This window comes from Fistularia commersonii, chromosome 4 (genome assembly GCF_037954325.1).
Source record: "Fistularia commersonii isolate RoL2024-O1a breed Wild chromosome 4, RoL_Fcom_v1.0, whole genome shotgun sequence".
Classification (NCBI taxonomy): Eukaryota; Metazoa; Chordata; class Actinopteri; order Syngnathiformes; family Fistulariidae; genus Fistularia; species Fistularia commersonii.
The window spans coordinates 13,750,487-13,771,052 of record NC_141287.1 but is presented as its reverse complement, the minus strand read 5'-3'; the positions used below and the strand labels follow the sequence as shown (position 1 = coordinate 13,771,052).

The window sequence follows — 20,566 nt, the reverse complement described above, 5'->3', positions numbered from 1 at the left end:
GTGAAAAGATGAAGGATATAAATTTCTTTTTTGAATTAGATCCTTGTAATTCATTTCCTATTTTGTGTTACATTTATTTTTACATGTTTTCACCCATAGCAGTGTGTGTGTGTGTGTGTGTGTCTGTGTGTGTATGTGTCTGCATGCATGCACAGTGCAGTGCACATGTGTGTGTATATGTGTGTGTGTGTGTGGTAGGAAAGATGAAGGATTTTTTTTTTGTTTTTTCTCCTCCTTAATTTCTTATTTTATTTTGATTTATTTTTACATATTTTTACCCATAGTGGCGCGTGTGTGTGTGTGTGTGTGTGTACATGTGTGTGACCCAGCCTCCCCACTGGGGTCTGCTGGTGGTTTATGAGCTCACCTTCGTTCGTAATAACAAATAAGACGAGACCGAAGGACAAGGATATCTTTCTCCCTTAAAAGCTTCCTGTTTGGACCGAGCGCACTTCCTGCTCTCGCAATGTTGCTAAGCAACGGCAACATCGTGCACATCAGCGTAACAAACCGATGCGAAGATGATAAACCTGCCCCTCAAAGGAGGAAAATGGTCTCAGCGCTAGCTTTAATTAGCGTGTTTGAGAGGGATTAGCTTCCTCTTCTCCCACGCTCTCCATCCATGTGTCGACATGCTAATGTGTGTGCATTAGCCTGAAGGAAAATGGTGTCCATCCCAAACCGCACGAGAACGCGCAGTGGAAAGCTACCGTGCTTTCTGCTAAGCTATCTAAATAGTTAGCTTTGCGCCAAGCTAACTAGCCTTTGGTATTTTTTGCAGCATAAGCGGGACATGAACTCCCTCCATAACCAAAGGCTGCTAACGTGTAGGCTAACATCACTCATTGTGCTCCGCTAAAGTGCTCGAGATGGATGTTGACATCTGAATGATAGAGGACAAAAAGACTTTTGCGTGCATGTGTGTGTGTGTGTTTACTTGTGTGGGTGTGTGTGCTTGCCTGTTTGTGTGTGTGTGTGTGTGCCTGCTCGCCACCCAGTCATTAAACTCTTGTGTAATTAATCGTCCAATTAACTGTTCACAAAGTTGTGTCTGGACTCCTCAAAGGCTTTAGCAATTGTTTATTCACTCCTACCCATGAGAAGCTCTGGTTGGTCCGGAAGGCGATGACATCATCGCCTCTGAAGCTCGGATTGGTGCGGAGGGATGTGACTTCATCGCCTCGGTCAGACCCGAACCAAGGGTTTCGTGTTGGCGTTCTGATGTCCAAGTGAATAAAAGGGGGAAAGTTGTGTGTTTGTATGTGTGTGTGTGTGTGTGTGTGTGTGTGTGTTCTCGAGTGTGTGTAACACCCTTTCTCTCTTTCCGCAGTGTAACAACGATTACTCCCCAGTTTGCGGCTCCAACAATCAGAACTATCAGAACGAGTGTTTCCTACGAAGAGACGCCTGCAAGCAGCAGACCGAGGTCCTGGTGCTGTCAGATGGGGCCTGTCCTGCAGGTACACACACACACACACACACACACACACACACACACACACACACACACACGCAACTACATCCATACATATCTGTATGCACACATCAGTATAGAAGCAAAAATTTAATTTTGCATACACATACACCGCACCCACCCACCCACGCACACACGTACACACACTGACATAAACATACCTAAACATGAAAACACACTCACACTGACATGGTAACCAAAGACACATATGCACACAAATTATGCTCACACACACACACACACACACACACACACACACACACACACACTCACACTGACATGAACATACCTAAACATGAAAACACAAACACACACAAAATGTATAAATGCAAATATATCCATACACATCTGGACACACATCAGTATAGAAGCATAATTGTAAGTTTGCAGGCCCACACACACACACACACACACACACACTGACATGCACATACCAAAACACGAAAACACACTCAGAGTGACATTAAAACCAACCACACACACACACTCACAAATATATTCATACACATCTGGATACACACATCAGTATCGAAGCATCAATGTAATTTTGCATGCACACTTTCACACACACACACAAACATACACACACACAGACATGCAACTATAGCCATACACATCTGTATGCACACATCAGTATAGAAGCAAAAATGTAATTTTGCATACACATACACAACACCCACTTTCCCAAGCACATTTGCTCACACACTGACATAAACATACCTAAACATGAAAACACACACATACCCACACACACAATGTATAAATCCAAATATATTCATACACATCTGGACACACACATCAGTATAGAGGCATAAATGTAAGTTTGCAGGCGCACACACAAACACACACACACACACACACACACTGACATGCACATACCAAAACACGAAAACACACTCACAATGACATTAAAACCAACCACACACACGCACACACAAATATATCCATACACATCTGGACACACACATCAGTATCGAAGCAACAATGCAATTTTGCATGCAGACGTTCACACACACACACACACAAATGTACGCTCACACAAATTTCTTCAATACACACACACACACACACACTGACATAGACACCACACACACAAATACAGAAACTGACAGACAGACACACACGCAGACACACAGAGGGGTCGAAGGAATGTCTGTGTGTTTTCCATGTACCTACTGTATCTTCTCTGTGATAACAAAGTACTTTCCTGGGGATTTTGAAGTACTTTCTTTGAATTTGGAGTATCCCTGAAGTCACTTCCAAAAATCAATTAATTAATTGATGAATTAATTAATCAGCTACTACACAAATAAACAAAAGACATACAATAAGCAGTGTGTTTGAAAAATATCTAAATAAATACATCAATTAATAATCTACATTTCCAGAAAATAGATGGGTATATTGATTGGTCAATTTATTATTTAACTAAAAGAACTAATCGATTAATTAAGCGGTATTATATGTAATTTATATGATATGCATGTCCTGAAAATTGATGGGTAAATTGATGAGTTAATTGAAATTTTAAAAAATGATCGATTAATCGGTTGATTCATCGATTAGGATTCTTTAAAAAGAACAAAATATCATCTGACATTGGTCCCGCCCCCTCGACCGCCAATGGTCTTGGCCACAATCATTCACCCGCACACCAGCCAAAACCTTTCTGATTTCTTTTCTTTGATGTCATGACCAAAGAACACACACACACACACAAACACTCACGCACACACAAACAGATAAGAAGCCAAGTCTCTGAAATCTGCCTGAGACATCATTCAGGAGGTTAATAACTGTGTAATGTGTGTGTGTGTGTGTGTGTGTGTGTGTGTGTTGTCTCCACAGATGCTGGCTCAGGATCAGGAGATGACGGTAAGATGATCCACCTCCTCCTCCTCCATATCTCGCAGCGCTCCTATCGCCATGGCGATTACAAAACAGCTACACATCGGTTATAACACGTCACCCCGGGGGCGACAGTACAAATACACCCTGTACTTCTGAGTACTTCTGAGTACTTCTTAGTACCTTCTAGTACTTCCATTTGCCCAGGTTGGTAGTCCAAGTTGTATGTATTGTTTTATTTTCCCGTCACACTGTGTCAGTCCTTTTTCGGGCTCATTTTCAGGCATCACTTAATTTCTTTATGTATTTATTTATTTAACAGTCTGCTTGGATGGAGCTGGAATGAAGAGGAATAACAATAGTAATTACACTGTTATTAATAATAGTAATAACACTGTTATTATTAATAGTAATCACACTTTTATTAGTAATAGTTATTACAATGTTATTACACAATAATGGATAATGGATGGATGGATAGATGAGGATATAATTCTTTGATATTCGTTCTTCCTCTCACATAAGTAGGGCGATCTGAACATCCTGATCACTTTACCTTCTCGATCAATGCCGTTATTGATGAAGCCGTCAGGCGGGATTACACCTGTAGGAACTTCTCTTCGGAGTATCTTTAAATCTGGAATAGATCCATAAAATCTCAGGATCAATCGCTTTTAAACCAGGATTAGATCTGCATGAAATCAGGATAAAATATCTTAAAATCAGCTTTACATCTCTCTTAAAAATCAGGATTAAACGGGATTAGACTCTGCTCCAGACCCAGCAGCCTCAGCGAGCCCGGGATTCGAACCGACCACCTCCTTTTTCTTTTCCAATCTCATCTGCTCCCGTGGTCATGCGGTCCAGGATCAGACGTTGCTTCCAATCCAATTGAGCGGAGGCCAAATTGAATTGCGTTCAGCAGATCAGGAGGGGACCAGGGCCTCGCTGGGGGGCGGGGGTCACCATGGCAACGCCACATAAAAACACTCATGATGTCATTTCCAGTGCGAGAATCAATATCTGTGTGTGTGTTTGTGCGTGTGTGTGTGTGTGTGCGTGGTAAAGGGACCCAGCTGAGACAAAGTGTGTTCTCCTTATGTTCCTTCTGTGTTCCCCCCTGGGTTCTCCTTGTGTTCTCCTCTTATGCTCCATATCTTCTCCATGTGTTCTCCGTATGTTCTTCTTTTCTCCCTGGGTTCTCCATGTGTTCTCCATATGTTCTCCATGTGTTCTCCATGTGTTCTCCATGTGTTCTCCCCGTGTTCCCCATTGTTCTCCTTCAATCCTCACTGTTGTGCTTGTTATCTCACCTGAGCTAACGCAACACTAGCAGTTGTGGACTGGACTGAAGGACACATGCTAAGCTAACTAGCAGGGGTATCTCCTGGGAGGCCGTTATAGGTTCAGCTTCCTGGACGGGCGATCTGATTTCGCCGGCGGTTGCTGCTCCAGTTTCCAATGGCGACAGCGTGCCCAAACTAGAGAGGGGAAGTAGGTCGCGGGTGCTAATCTCCGTATTTTCCCCTGGCGGAGCCTTCGGCCTTCAAACCCGCCCAAAACAAAAATGGCCCCCGTCTCAAATTATCGCCTGCCGCTTTCCCCGCCGTCTCAGACGAAGAGGAGGTAAAAATAAATCCCCTCCTGGAGCCGGACCTTGATTAGCTCACGGCTGAAGCTTCCAGAACAGCGGCGGCGGCGGCGGTGAGATATTATAAACGTAGCGGTGCAGCCACGGGGATTTAAGCTCAGCCGGCCTCGGCGGGGCCGCCGGCGCCGGACTGACCTATTTCACGGCGGTTCTGGGGGCGGAGTGGTGGGGGGGGGCTTATCTAAATGAAGAGCTCCGTCAAGGTCAGACCGCTGTATCGTCGCCATGTTTTTCCCTCGCCGCTTGCCGCGGGGAGGAAGGAAGAAAGTAGGTGACTCTATTAGCAGGGCGTTAGCGGCGAGGGGCGTCCGCCAGGCTAATTACTACTGTTTATTTGCAGTACCCCATGAGGAAACCCTTCATCCCTTCACTTCTTCTCCCTGGCCTGATTAGCTGGCGCTAACAGCTAGCTCCTCACCTCACCCTCTCACACAGGGGATTTATTTTCTGGTTTCCCACATGATGAATGGATGAATACTCAGCCTATGGGCTGGAAGCTCAGCCCATCCTTTACTTGGCCTCCTGATTGGACAGTGGTGAATGAATGAATGAATGAATGAATGAATGAATGGTGGCTTCTCTTAGTATGTGTGAATGAGATCGTGAACGCTGTTTATGACATGTAGATGAAGAAGTGAATGCTTGAATGTCGCTAAATGATACGTGAATGAATGACTGAATGAATCAATATATGTCTATGCTTGGCCCTGTGATTGACAGGTCCAGGGTAAACCCCACCCCTCAGCCAATGGCAGCTAAGAGCAGGATAAGCAGTGTAAAGGATGAATGGATGAGCGAACGAACAAATGAATGAATGAATGAATGAATGAATGAATGAATTTCTGGTTGGCCTAAAATTTCCTGCTTTTGACAAAAGTGTATCCAGCTCTCTGGAAATGTTCTTGTTAATTCCTTGTTTTTGTTTACCAGACTTTAGGTAGAATTTAGTTATTTATCATTATCATTTTTTTAAGAAGTTCATTCAAATGTTAGGGCTTACTTAAATGTCCCGATGATTGGCAGGTCAGGTGTTTCCTTATTTATATGATATTTATTTTATTTTAGTTTTATTGTTTTTAATATTTCATAGTTATATAAATATATCAGTTATATAATAAAATATTTAACTTAATCATTTGCTTCTCTGTCGTCAATGACCTTGTCTGGCGTTTAGAAATATATCTCCTATAACTTTTCCCCCTGTTTAGAAAAAAATAAAAATTGCATTTTAATCACCAGCCGACATTTTTTCTGCAGCACTTGCCACCAGTTTTTTTCCTCTTTTTTTCTTATTATTACTATTATTTTCCAGGTCATTTCTCGCTTTGCCAATCGTTTCTGGCGTATTAGAAAGTAATTCCCGGCCTTATTTGTGGGTAATTTCTCGCCGTGTTTTCGGCAGCGGCGTTCCTCTCTCCCCTCCATTATGGGTTTTTAGCGGTAGCGAGCGTCTCGGGGTGTAATTACCAATGTTCATGAAGAATCCTTCTCGCTGTCTCCTCATCAGCTCCTTTTGTTGCGACGGCAGCTAATTACTGCGCAAGGTTTGCATTTGTCTCACGCCGCTCTATCGGCGTTAGCCAAAGCGTTATCCAGTAGCTACATCGACGCAGCGATCGGATTGGGCGGTGGTGGCGGCAGCGACGGCGGTATCACGCCCCCTGTCTGCCCTTATTCATTTCACATTTGCGGTATTTATTTATTTATTTTTCAAAAGGGTTGACGAATGAAAAGAAGCGCCGCGCCGGGGTTTAATTGAAATACAATAGCGTGATTGGGGTAATTAATCTAGCGATCACTCTCACACACACACACACACACACGCATATGGACACGCGCACACACACACACAGGCCAGCTCGTCCACCTGCATCGCTTTGCAACACTATGGATCTGCAAGCACTTCATTTATTTAAATTAATGAACTATGCTGCAATTAGTAATTCAATTCCAATTGATCCTGCACACACACACACACACACACACACACACACTCTGTTCCCGACGCCCAGCGGCGCCGAAAAGATGAATATGGGTTGCCGCGCCCTCTGCCTTAATTGTTTTATTGACGCCCTGAAAAAGCGTCAGCGCGACATCAGAATTCATGGCGGCGGCGAGTTGGGGGTTCAGAACCTAATCAGCTTATTTCAGAAATAATGAAGATTAACCCTCCGCCCCATTCACCCCTTCACACACACACACACACACACACACACACACACACACACACACACACACACCTCGATGATATTGTTTCTGTCACACTTCTTTTGTGATGCCGGGCTCAGAAGATGACTTTGGAAAAGGACTTGCGTGGAGGGCGGTTCAGCGCGAGTGCACGGGACTCGTCGACGCGTATGCACGTGCACACGCACACACAAACGCGCACTGACGGCTGTGCGTATGTGTGTCAGATGTTTCTCAAAGTCACCAGGAAGAAAAGTTTGATAATTTCTACATCTTGCAGCAAAAGTGATATCCATTCATTCACCCATTCTTTAATTCCATCCATGTTTAACTATTCATTCTGTCACTCACAGGTCACACTCGTGCACGAATCACCAATAAACGCCCATCTATTCACCCTCTCACACACAGGTCACATGTAGAAATTCATCCATTCACCCCCTCATCGTCCATCCCTCCCCCCCTCCAGGTCTGTGAGTCTCTATAGTTTTTACTGGCTCATAAAGAACAGTCATTGCCCGCGGAGCTGAAAATAAAACATAAAATAAAATACTTCCCTGTGGTTTCCCGTTAAGACCTTATCTGCTTTTAACATGTTTAGAAGACGGCAAATGTGGCACCGCCGTCGCCACGGTAACCGAGTTAAAAAGGCTTTTTTCGGCTGGCGGGCGATCTAATCTGGCCACTTTCTGGCCTCGGCGATAAACGGAAGCGTCCGTAAGCGAGTGAAACCCGGTTTCGGGGGGGAAAATGAAATAAACAGCGTCCAGTTATGGGACGGTCCATTTTCCAAGCGCTGTCAGTAACCGCATTTCCTATTTTACCACCAAACGCAACACGGCGGACTCTGTGGAAATGCAAGTACATGGCAGCTGGGGAGCGATTTGAAAGTGGTACGGCCCATATTCTGGAAATTTGTAATAAAGGAATGGCGTTGCCAAAAACACATTTTGGAAGGTATAATAATTTTAAAATAAATGGTACAGGCCACCTTCTGGAAATTTACAATATGTAAATTGGGATTGTCAATAAATGGTACAGCCCATGTCTTGGAAATTTGCAATAATTACGTGGGGTTATCACAAAACTGGTGAAGGCCATCTTCTGGAAATGTACACTTAATTAATGTGGGGTGTCACTAGATGGTACAGGCCACATATCTGAAAAGTAACAGAGGATAAAATGAAAATGGTACGAGCCACATTCCAGAACTGTACCGTCAAAAAGTGGGGTGTCAGAAAATGGTACGGACCACTTTTTTGAAACAGGCAATAAATTAACGTGGGGTATCAGTAAATGGTACCGGCCACGTTCTGGGAATTTACGAGAAATAAACTGGCGCTTCAGGCAATGGTACAGGCAACATTTTGGAAATAGAATAAATCAACGTGGGTTACCAGTAGATTGAAATGTACAATAAATAAGGGGTGTCAGTAAATGGTACTGGTCACGTTCTGTAAATGTACAATTAATTACCTGGCAGGGGGGTCACATAATGGTTCCTGCCACATTCATGTAAAGTGCAATTAATTAATGGGAGGTCAATAAATGGTACAAGCCACATTTTTGGAAATATGTCATGAATTAACAGGAGCTCCAGTAAATGATACGGCCCAGATTTTGAAAATGTTCAAGAAATAAACAGGTTTTTTGGGGGGAAATTGTGCGACCCACAGTCTGAAAATAAATAATGCATAAAAAAGTTGTTTATATTGGTATGGGCCGTATATACAAGTAATGGGGGGTTGCCATTAAATGGTTCAGGCCACAGTCCACATGTGTAGAATGAACTGTCCATCAAGTTTACAGGAAGTAAAGCAATAAAAAATAGTGCTTCCTGTTTCGCTACTTTTAGCTCCGCCACCACGCCGCCTCAGGAAAACGTCCAGGAAAAAAAAAAAAAAAACTTATCTGGCTTCTAATTCCTGCTGGAACGGCCACCATAATGGTGAGCCGCAGCCCCTGTCGCGCTGTCATCACCATGGTAACCAAGTTAGAGGTTTAGGGAAGTGAGTAATCTAATCTTCCCACTTTGCGGCCCTGGCGATAAGGTTTTTGCCGCTGCCGAGCCCACCCCCGCGTGCGTGAGTGTGTGTGTGTCGCTTGGTCATTCTGCACAGACACACACACACACACACACACACACACAGAGTCACAGAAGCCTATCTCGCCAATATGTTCCACCCTAATAGGCAGGTGAAAGCCGAAGGGCAGATTGTCCGCCATCCAAACTCAGCAGTCTGAGCGCGCCGCCGCTGCAGCCATGATCGCAGGAGGGAAACATGTTTTTTTTTTTGTATTTATTTTTATTTATTTCAAAAATGGCTTCTCGAGTGTATTTGCAGAACGGCGGGGGCAATGACGCCGTGACGGGGTTGTTAACCCGCGGCTGTTTTTATCACCCCTGAATGTTTGTTTTTGCACCAAGCCGCGAAGGTCAGTGAGAGCGGCAGGGCCTTCCGGACAAGATGGCTGACCCACATGTAGAAAGATCCGGGTCCAGGGCGGGCGCGAGATGTCAAGTGATCAGTCACATGTCAAGTCATGTGACAAGTCGTGGTGAATTACATGACAAGTCATGTGGCAAGGCCATGTTACAAGTCATTAGTCAAGTCCTGATGAGTCATGTTTCAATTGATACAACGAGTCATGTTACGATTCATCTGACAAGTCCTGTGTCGAGTCATGTGACAAATTTTGACGGGTCATGTTACGATTTATTTGACAAGACATATGGCAAGGCATGTGTCGAGTCATGCGACAAGTCATGTTACGAGTCATTTTACGAGTCATTTGTCGAATCATGTGACAAGTCGTTTTACAGGTCATGTAATAAGTACTGTGTGGTGACATCTCTTGTGTTGAGTCATGTGACGAGTCATGTGACTTCATGTCATGAGTCATGTTGTCCTAGGGCCGGACAGGAAGTGAGCGGCAGAGGTTGCCATCCCTTCTCGCAGCGTCGTCGTGGAAACATGGGAAACATCAGCTGAGGCAGTACACAGTAATATACTAGATTTTACCAGAGTATATCAGAGTATAGCAGTACACGAGTACAACTGCTAGCCTCCAAGATGGCGACTGAAAAAAACTAGTTTCTTCTCAGCATGAATGAACTCAGTTCATGATGCACCCCTTTTTTCCCGCAACATTGGTTCATCCCATTTTTTTTCCTCTTGATGATTGACAGCTGATCCGTCCCAGGTTAAACCCCACTCCCCTCGCCCTGATTGGCTCCAGGCTTCATGGGTATCAATATTATACGGTCAGTTCTCGAGGGGTTCTCAAGCTTTGGTCCCCCCGGCTGCCGGGTCACGACGAGGCCAGCCCAGTGACCAATCACATCGCAGCTCTGCGTCGGCACGCGGCAGAGAGAGGCTCGCGCGGCTTGACAAATTATAAACCAGGAGGGCTCCCGGCGCCATCCTCCGCCGCTCGAGCGAGTGAGTGAGCATAAATTACAAAATTAATCTCCGAACCCACCGAGTTTGCTGCCCCGGCGATGGCGAGCGGCGAGCTGCGAGAGTGTAAACAAGCCGAAACCGTCTTCGGGGTTGTCGTCCTGGCAACGTCACGTGGGAAGTATCACGACGAGGATTAACACGCTTGAACGGCGAGGCTAATGGCGGCTAGCTGCCCAGTGCTAACAGCACAACACAGCAGGGGGGGCTGGAAGTGTATGTACACCTGATGTCTGGAAAGTGTGTGTGTATGTGTGTGTGTGTGTGTGTGTGTGTGTGTGTGAGCACAGGAGAGGGAGGGATCTATAAATGATGGTTCCCCCCTCCATCTTCATTTTTCTACCACTCTTCCTTCTCATCCCTCCTTCCCCCCGCCGTCCAATCACATCTCTCCGAAATGATTATTACCGCTTCCATCGGTGTTTGCGGCGCGGCGGGAGGCTCGGAGGTGAAATGACTTTGGCGGGGGCTCAGACGGCGTGCGGCGTGAGCTGGGAGCGTAAGTGGCGGCTGTGGCAGCGGCGTGTCATGGCCACGGGGAGCTGGATGGAGAAGTGAGGAAGAGGCTGATGAGAAGAGGGGAGGTCACCTTCGGGCCAAACCCTCCATCTCTGCGCCGTCGGCCCTTTCAGAATCATATATTATATTTTTTTTTGCGATCCTGAAAGTAATGGCGCCCCGGGAGGGATAGCGGCGGGGTTTGGGGGGCGGGTTGCTGTAATGGCAGGATTTGCCTGGGATTTAGATCCTGAGCAGTGGGATGGGGGGGTCACCAGGGAGGAATTGGAGCACTGGGTATTTTATTTATTTACTTACTTTTCAAGATTTTCTCAAGGATTTAAAGTGGCTGCCTCCTTCTAGGAAGGAGGTCAGGATGACCCTCACAGAATGACCCTCGATCTGAGGCGGCATCTCATCGGCCTCGCTCCTCCATCAGTAGATCAATGGACAGATCATACAATAGGCCAATCAGGGTATGGGACAATCAATAATAGATCAACTGGGAGATCAATCAGAAGATCAATCCACAGGTCAAACAGTAGATCCATCAGCGAATCAAACAACAGATCATAAATAGATCAAACAAGAGGTCAATCAGTAGATCAAAAAACTGCCAATCAATAGATCAAACAATAGACCAGTTGATCGAACAATAGACGGGTCGATCAAACAACAGACCCGTAGATCAAACAATAGACCTTAAGATCAAACAATAGGTCAATCAGTAGATCAGACAATCAGCCAATCAGTAGATCAAACAATAGACCTTAAGATCAAACAATAGGTCAATCAGTAGATCAGACAATCAGCCAATCAGTAGATCAAACAATAGACCTGTAGATGAAACAATAGGCCAATCACTAGATCAAAAAAGGCCAATCAATAGATAAACAATAGACTCACAGATCAAACAAAGGATCAGTCGATCAAACAATAGACCTGTAGATCAAACACTAGGCCAATCAGTAGATCAAACAATCGGCCAATCAGTATATCAAACAATGACCAATCAGTAGATCAAACAAGAGGCCAATCAGTAGGTTAAGCAGTGGGCCAATCAATAGATCACTTGATGTAGATCATTAGATCAAGTGATAGATCAAACAATAGATCAATTAGTCGTTTAAACATTAGATCGAGCTCCCCTCGCCCAACCTGAGGCTGTCTCCACGGCGACAGGAGCGGCGGCTTTGGCTTCCAGAAGCAGTGGGACGTGAAACGAGGACGGGCTGACAGCGGCCGCGTCGCCATGGAGACGGGAGATGGGTGTAAAAAATTGGGTGTGAAAAAAAAAGAAAAGAAAAGAAAAATAAAGCGGATACCCTTAATCCAGGCGGACGGGATTTTCATTGCAAAGAACACCAGGTGTGTGTCTGTGTGTGTGTGTGTGTGTGTGTGTGTGTGTGTGTGTGTGTGTGTGTGTGTGTGTGTGTGTGAATATAATGCAGCATAAAGCCCAATGTAAGCGGAGACCATTGAAATATGAGTGACTGAGTGAATGAGTGAGTGAGGGTGAATGTGATCCACTGTAAAGTCCTATGTAAAGATAACATTGAGATTATTTGTATGTGTGTGTGTGTGTGTGTGTGTGTGTGTGTTTGGGGGGGCAAATAATCAGAAGTTGTCAGTGGGAGGAGTGGAGGAAATGAGGGTGCAGGAGGTGAAGAGATGGAGGAAGTGGACCCCCACGTCCCCATTGTAAAATCACCCTAAAGTCATAGGAATCCGTGCAGTGGGTGGGGCTAAAGGGGGTCACATGACCAGTTGGGATCACATGACTCCTCCCACCGCCTCTTTCACTGGCCCCGCCCACCTCCTCTACTCCTCCAAAGTGATCCATCAGTTTTTCCTGATCAATTCCTACTTTTCACTTTCCTGATATTTCCATTCAATTATCATCATTTCTTACAATTGTTATTAATTATAATCAATGAAGAATAGCTGCAGGTTTTAACTGACATTGAACGGGGTTCACGATGACCGATCGCTATTGGAACGGTCTCTGATTGATCCAGATGTTCAAAAACGGGCGACGTCAGACCTGATGTGGCCTCCCTCCCGGCGGCGGCGGCGAGATGAGGCTCCCGCCCGCCGCCGAAGGGGAAGCAGGTCGTCTGTGAACATTGTCGCACGTTTAATGGAGCAAACAGGATTACAGTCGCCACTTTTATTTACCTAGGCGCATACACACACACACACACACACATAAAATTGGTTCGGGTTGCTAATTAATGACGTTGTGGTGTCTGGATCTGAGAGGATTTATTGATCTGTGAAATTGTCTTCAAAAATGTGGTTCAGTATCAGGAAAGCCGGGAAAATAATAAGGTAATTCAAAACAACAAACCAAAAAAAATTATTTTTTATTATTTTATTTTTCCGTTTGAAAATTAATTACCATAAATAAAATCCAGTTACTTAATAGAAATGTATTAGTTATGATATTATCATCCATTCTTTTATTATTTATTTTTTTCATATCTATTTATTTATCTAATCTGTAGCCATGTTTTTAGCATGTGCTAACAGGATCAGGTCCTATCTCTTCATGATCCCACTTGCCAGTACACCTCAGTTTTAGCACTAGTTAGCACTTATTTTCAATTCTGAGCCTGTTACCCTTGTCTTGCACCTGTTAGCATACATTAGCATACATTGGCCTGTCCAGTGAGGCGCTTGTAGCATTTTTATCTTTTTTTTTAATGTCTTCAACTTTTTGCTGCCATGGCAACAAGTTGATTCTGTTGACTCTACCAATCATGGGCATCAACTCAGTGGAGGTATTTGTTAGGTAGCTGCGGATGATCTGAGGCGATTTCGTGAATTCTAGATGGCCGCCAGTGCCAAATATGGATCAATGGAAGTGGACGATTTATTTGTAACAGTGTTTGGTCACAGCACGCTGCCTAGACCTTGTCCATGATTGGTTGTTTGAGTGTGTGGTCGTTCACTCTGATTGGCTGGTGGTCCCTCTCTCTGATTGGTTGTTCTGCCCCGCATTCCATCTCACCGATTGCCAGCTCCCAGCTTGGTTCTTCTGTCCGGCCTCCCTTCCCTCTGATTGGCTCTTCTGTCCCACGTTCCTTCACACCAGTTGGTTCTTCCATCCTATGTTCCTTCACTGTGATTGGCCCTTCCATCAAGCGTTCCTTCAGTTTGATTGGTTCTTCCATCCCATGTTCCCTCTCTCTGATTGGCTCTTCCATCCTATGTTCCTTCACTCTGATTGGTTCTTCCATCAAGCGTTCCTTCAGTTTGATTAGTTCTTCTAATCTTTGTTCCTTCACTGTGATTGGCTCTTCCATCAAGCTTTCCTTCAGTTTGGTTGGCTCTTCCATCCCATGTTCCCTCTCTCTGATTGGCTCTTCCATCCTATGTTCCTTCACTCTGATTGGTTCTTCTATCAAGCGTTCCTTCAGTTTGATTTGTTCATCTGTCCCATGTTCCTTCACTGTGATTGGTTCTCCCATTCCATCTCTCTCCTCCTTCCTGCCGTGGTTCCTTCACTCTGATTGGCTCTTCCATCAAGCGTTCCTTCAGTTTGATTGGCTCTTCTATCCCATGTTCCTCCATTGTGACTTGTTCATCTGTCCCTTCACCGTGATTGGTTCTCCCGTTCCATGTCTCTCCTCCTTTCCTGGTTCCCCAGCCTGTGGAGAAGCTTCCAGAGCACAGCAGGTGCTGGTATGGTTCCCTGCTCTGGGTTCTCCAGCAGCAGGAGGACCATCTCCAGGTCCAGGGAGAAGGTCACTCCTCTCACTCTTCTGCACCCGGCTGGGATTTTCATTTTTAAATTAAATCACACTCCCTGCCGGCGCATTCCGCCGCGATGTCCAGATAGCGTGTGTGTGTGTGTGTGTGTGTGTGTGTGCATGTGGGGGTTCAGAGAGAGTAAATATGGTGAGATTAGACAGGCCTAACCGCCGGTACAAGCTCAGAGGGAAATTAATTGAATCTCCGACAAGTAGGATGATGTCAGATAGGAAATTCAAAATCCACTTGTGTGTGTGTGTGTGTGTGTGTGTGTGTGTGTGTGTGTGTGTGTGTGTGTGTGTGTGTGTGTGTGTGTGTAAAGACAAATATCAGAGTAATGAAAGGAAGGAGTTGAAGATTAAAAAAAAAAAATCAGCCAAATAAGATTTATTTTGAGTCTTCGCCCGGGTCGTCAGGAAAAAATAATAGAAGAAGAAGGAGAAGAAGAAGACGTGTCCTGATTTAATTTCCTGCCTGACAGGAAGTGACATCACGCCCAGGCTGAATTGAAGGTGCATTGTAGGAAAGGCCCACGGGGAGATACTTTTATTACGGTTTTATATTGGGTTTTAATGTTTTGGATATTCATTCATTCATTCACACATCATCTAGACTTAAACCCATTCACTCGCTGACTTCACATACAAATATTCAGTCATTCATTGAAACGTCATTGAAAAACATCCCCTGTCACTCATTCACACATAACAAACAGCCATTCGTATAGACACATAAAATCATTCACACATTCACCTCATCTGCAAAGAACCATTCACCTCTCATTCCAACATCACTCATTCATTCATTCATTCATCCACATCTGAAAAGCCGTGGTTCCTCTGCTGGTCCTTCTCAGAGAAATGTCCTGTAGCGACGCATTGCGGCCACTAGGGGCGCTGTTGCGGGCGTCCGGGGGCCGGACCTCCGCCGTACCCGTTGACCCCGTCCTCCCAGCGGGCCTCGTCGTGTTTGTGAAGTCCCGGTGACGAGCCGGTCGCCCACTGATCGACACGGCTGCGGCGAAAAAGGACAGGCGGCGAGTCGCCGAGGCGAGGAGGGAACATAATGCACACGCTAATCCCCTCAAAGCCGAGGAAGATGAAGGTTTTTTTTCTTCTCCTTCTTCTTCGTCGTCTTCTCAAATCCATAATTCCTGGGTTTTAATCCATTCAGAGAGGCTGCGACCCAGCTGGAGAGCCCGTTCGCCGCCGCCGCCGCCACTAGCCCGGCACGCTAAGTATCCCGGGGATTTGCAACACTGAGTCACGGGGTCGGCTCGGACTCCCGCGGCTACGGGGCTGAATGCTAATCACCGCCGCGGCTGAAGTACACGTGCGCGAGTACTCCTGTGCGGCGGGGGACGCTAGTACTCGCATTACTCTCAAGGGATACAAAACGGTTGCTGTGAAAACGGTGTTAGCCTGCCTCAGGCAGGAGGCCGTTAGCTAGCATGGTGCCTGACGGGCATTTATTTCAAAATCCAAGATGACTTCCAGCTAGAACCACAGATAAAACGAGCAGTCAGGCGGGCACTCGACAGGCATCAGGTAATCTGTTAGTGCCGACCATTCCCCGCTCTGATTGGTCGGCAACCCGGCCAATGGGGTGTTCTTCAGAAGGGATCCTGGTCGACCCAACTGGAGCTAAACATCCAAGGGGCTGCAAGAGGACGTCTCTCCAGCTTTTGTTTTTATTCACTCCCCTGCCCCCCAGCTAGGAAGGGCCAAATCCAAGATGGTCACATGACAGGCATTGAGGATTGGGGTCTTCAGGCTCACATATAGCATACGACCAGTCACCCATTCACATGTGACATATACATACAAGTATTCATCATTTTGGGAAATAACCATTCACCCTCTCATACACATGCCACAAAGAAATATACAAATATTCATTCATTCATTCAAAGGTTATACAATGACAGATCCATTCATCCTCTCATTCACGTGTCCTATAGACATAAAACTATTCAGTCATTCATCCAGAGGTCACATAGAAACAACCACTCACCCTCTCATTCACATGTCATATACACAACCAATTATTCAGGTGTCATAGAGACAAAACAACATTCACCCTCTCATTCATGCATCATAAAGACACAACTATTCACCCATTCATTCAAACATCATATAGATAAGCAATCATTCACCCTGTCATTCACACATCATGTAAACACAACCATTCACTCATTCATTTAAAGGTCATTCAGAGACAGATTCGTTCATCCTTTCACCCACATGCCCTGGCAATTCTTCATTATCCAGCGTCATTAGTATCCTGCTGTCCTCTCAGCATCTGACAGGTAGCACGCTGGCTAGGTTAGCTTTGGCCTCCGGGCCGTAGTGATTGGTGACGCCACCCCAAGCTGGTGGATGAAAGTCGCTGACCGATGAAGGTCAGTGTGTGTGTCAGAGCTCTGCGCCGACCCGTGACCTCAACAGCCTCGGGCTTCCGGATTTATTAATTTTTATTCAAATGTTATCGCTAGCCACTAGTCGCTAGTCACTAACAAGCTGCGGGGGATGTTTCAGCTCTCAGTGTGTTTACAAGGTCGGACCAGTTTCATCTGGGCAGTGTTAGTGTGTGTGTGTGTGTGTGTGGCTGAGAATATCATTCTGTTGTTGACCAGATGACCTGCAGGAACGCATTCATCCAGATGCTTCCTGGAACTTGTACTTCCTTGTGCCTGTACAACTGAAGCTTCTGGGATTTTGGAGGCAAAAAAAAAAATAAATTAATTATTTATTTGTGAATTTTTATCATTTTAATCTGTATTTTGATGATTCCGAAATGATTGGTGAGAATTAATTGTTGCAGGTCTACAGCTTTTCTGGTTCCAATGGTGTTAGCTGGAGAGAGGACGCTAGGGCTTAACGTCCCGAGGTTCTAAGGTGGAATTGCACCTTAATGTGGACCAGTTCTGAACGGGACGTCTCTCTAGCTTTTCTTTTTCTTTTTACTTTACCCTGACGGGGAGGAAGCGGACATTTTTTCAAGTCCAAGATGGCTGCCACCGTTAGCTAGCTCCATGTTAGGACCTGGATGAAACCAAAACAACTCTTGTTGTCCATTAGCATGCCGCTTCCCTTATCCTGATTGGTTGGCGAGCCAGCCAATGGCGTTAGATGCTGGAGCAAAACACCCCAGATATTTAAGGAGACAAACTGTTGCTGAAGGAGGATGTCTCTCCAGCTTTTCTGCCTTTCCGTTTTGTGAAATCCTCCCGAGTCAGGGAGGGAAAAGACCATTTTCTGTTAATCCCCGACTCATTCACACGAAATGACCTCCAAAATCCAGAAATCTCCCAAAAAAAAATTGACTTTCCTGCCAACAAAGAAGTACAAGTTCTGGGACGGCGCCTTGACCCGGCGCGCGGGAGAATTTGTTTAGATCATGAACCGATGAACGATGGATTTTCAGCTTTTCAGGCGGTTGTAGCTCCGCCCCCTGTCCAAATAATCCCACTAGTAAGCAGATATTGATCGCTGTGGAGGTGACTCCTGATTCTAGAGTTCCTCCCGGCTCCCCGCCGGGTTTATTTTATTTAATTTATTTTTTTCCCGAGGTCATTTCCTGGATGCCCCCCCCCCATTTCTTAATCCCCCGCTCTTACAACACATCCTCCTCCGGCCTCCGGTCCGTCGCCCGGAGGGGATTAATGAAGACGGCAGCAGCGGCGCAGTAGGGGGGTGTGGGGGGGCATGTTTGTCCGGCGCCCGGATCGATGCGTGACAGCGGGCGGTCGGTTGTTGGGCAGCAGAAGGGCTAATCATTTTTAGTCGTTAGCCGGCGTGGAGCCTGATTCCAGGGGATTAGCAGGCGACGGAACAAGGAGGTTAGACTCCGCCACCGGATTTGAGGGCTGAGAAATGCTGATTATTCCCCACTCAGCAGGGGCGTCCATGCTGTGGGGGTGAATATATCAATAAATATACATTTATATATATCAATTGCGATTCATCAGCAGGGTATTGCCTTAAAATAGCAAAGACACGTCAAGGCGCTTACAGCCGATCTGACGAGCGGTTGGTTGGAAAACAGCGTAACTGTCCAAGTGATTTTTTTCATTTAACAACCACCTTGTCATCGATGAGCAGGAGAAGGCCCCTGAATGCAGCAAAGTACTTGAAATCGGGCTAGAAGGTACTGGAAATTCATCAGATATTACTAGGACATTGTCGGCATACTGGCGGATCCTCCAGCAGAAGTTTTGACAGAATACCTCCTGGGTTCTTTTTTTTTTTTTTAAACTTTAATTTCATTTTTTTTTGTCACAAATTCTGGGAAATCAGAATCAGGACACCGATGTGATGATTTTTTCAGGGGGCGCGCCGTCGCCACCGGCTCACCATTTCATGTTGTTTACGGCGTTTCCGTGTCGTTTGGGGACTTTCTTCGCGGAGCTTTGAGACGGAAACACGAGGAAAAAAAAAACAAAAAGAAAACAAAATTCGGTCGCAGGTTTTGAATAAAAGATGCTGCTATAAGTCGAGGATCCGCCGTCGGTTGTGAGGCTCAAACGGCGAGCATCCACCTTCCCCCGGCTTTGATTCGCGCCTCGCTCGGCCCGGGTGCAGGGGAAGATGGAGGTTTTTTCTTTTTAGAGGAGCGAAGATGAAAACCCGCCGCGGCGGCAAAAAAAAAAAGAAAAGGAAACAAGCGTCACGTCCTGGTAGAGCGATGCGCTTTGAGAGAACGGCAGCTCTTTGAGGAACCGACTTGGAGGCGAGCAACGGGGCGTGTGCTTCCATGGCGGGAAGAGAAAGTAGGTCCCGGTCGTCTGCGGGGCCGAAGATACCGGCAGGGGGATTGAATCCACCGTTTTGGGTTGAATAATGAGGAAAAAAAAAACATGGATTCAACATCCAAGAGATGTCAATTAAACATCAGAGAGGCGTGGATGTAACATCAAAGAGGTGTCATATTCAACGTTTAGGTGTTGACCGGACATCCATGTCACGACAAAAGGGTGGCAATTTAACCAAAGAGTTTAACCAGAAGTTTAATATCATAGAGGTGTCGATGCAACATCAAAGAGACAGCATTTTAAGACATCAATTAACATCTCAGAGGTGTGGATTTGACATCAAAGAGACGGCAATTGAGCATCATAGAGGTGATGATACAACATCAAAGAGACACCAATTTAACATTTAAGAGATATCAATTAACATCACAGAGGTGTCGATTAGACATCACATAGACTGCAATTAAGCATCATACAGGTGTTCAATATATGATAGAAACACCATTTTAACATCATAGAGGTGTTGATAAAACATCAAAGAGGCACCATTTTAACATGATAGAGACGAGCATTTAACATCTCAGAGGTGTCGATGTCACGTCAAAGAGATCTTGATTAACTACACAACACCAATCCAACGCCATAGAGATGTTAATACGACATCACAGAGATGTCAAATTAATGTCAAAAGGTGTCACTTAACATTACAGAGGTCAATTGTCACATAGATAGCAATGGAGCATCATAGAGGTCTTCAATATATTTTAGAACAGCAATTTAACATCTAATAGAAGTGTCAATACAGCATCAAAGAGAAGCCATTTCTAACATGAAAGAGAGAGACCTCAATTAACATCTTCGAGGTATCGATGCAAGGTTAATTTTTCACCATAGAGGCATCAATTTAACTTACTTAAAAAAAAAACATAAATTTGACA

General features: G+C 45.3%; 1 protein-coding gene across 2 annotated transcripts in view; it reads left to right on the top strand.

Moving 5' to 3' along the window:
* LOC147234769 (tomoregulin-2-like) overlaps nt 1–20,566 on the top strand; it is a 67,429-nt gene that overhangs the window by 26,232 nt on the left and 20,631 nt on the right. For both annotated transcript variants that reach the window (XM_086145433.1, XM_086145434.1), the window contains exons 3-4: nt 1,331–1,460; nt 3,323–3,349. In XM_086145433.1, the coding sequence (XP_086001559.1) occupies nt 1,331–1,460; nt 3,323–3,349 (157 nt within the window). The remainder of the gene's footprint in view (nt 1–1,330; nt 1,461–3,322; nt 3,350–20,566) is intronic.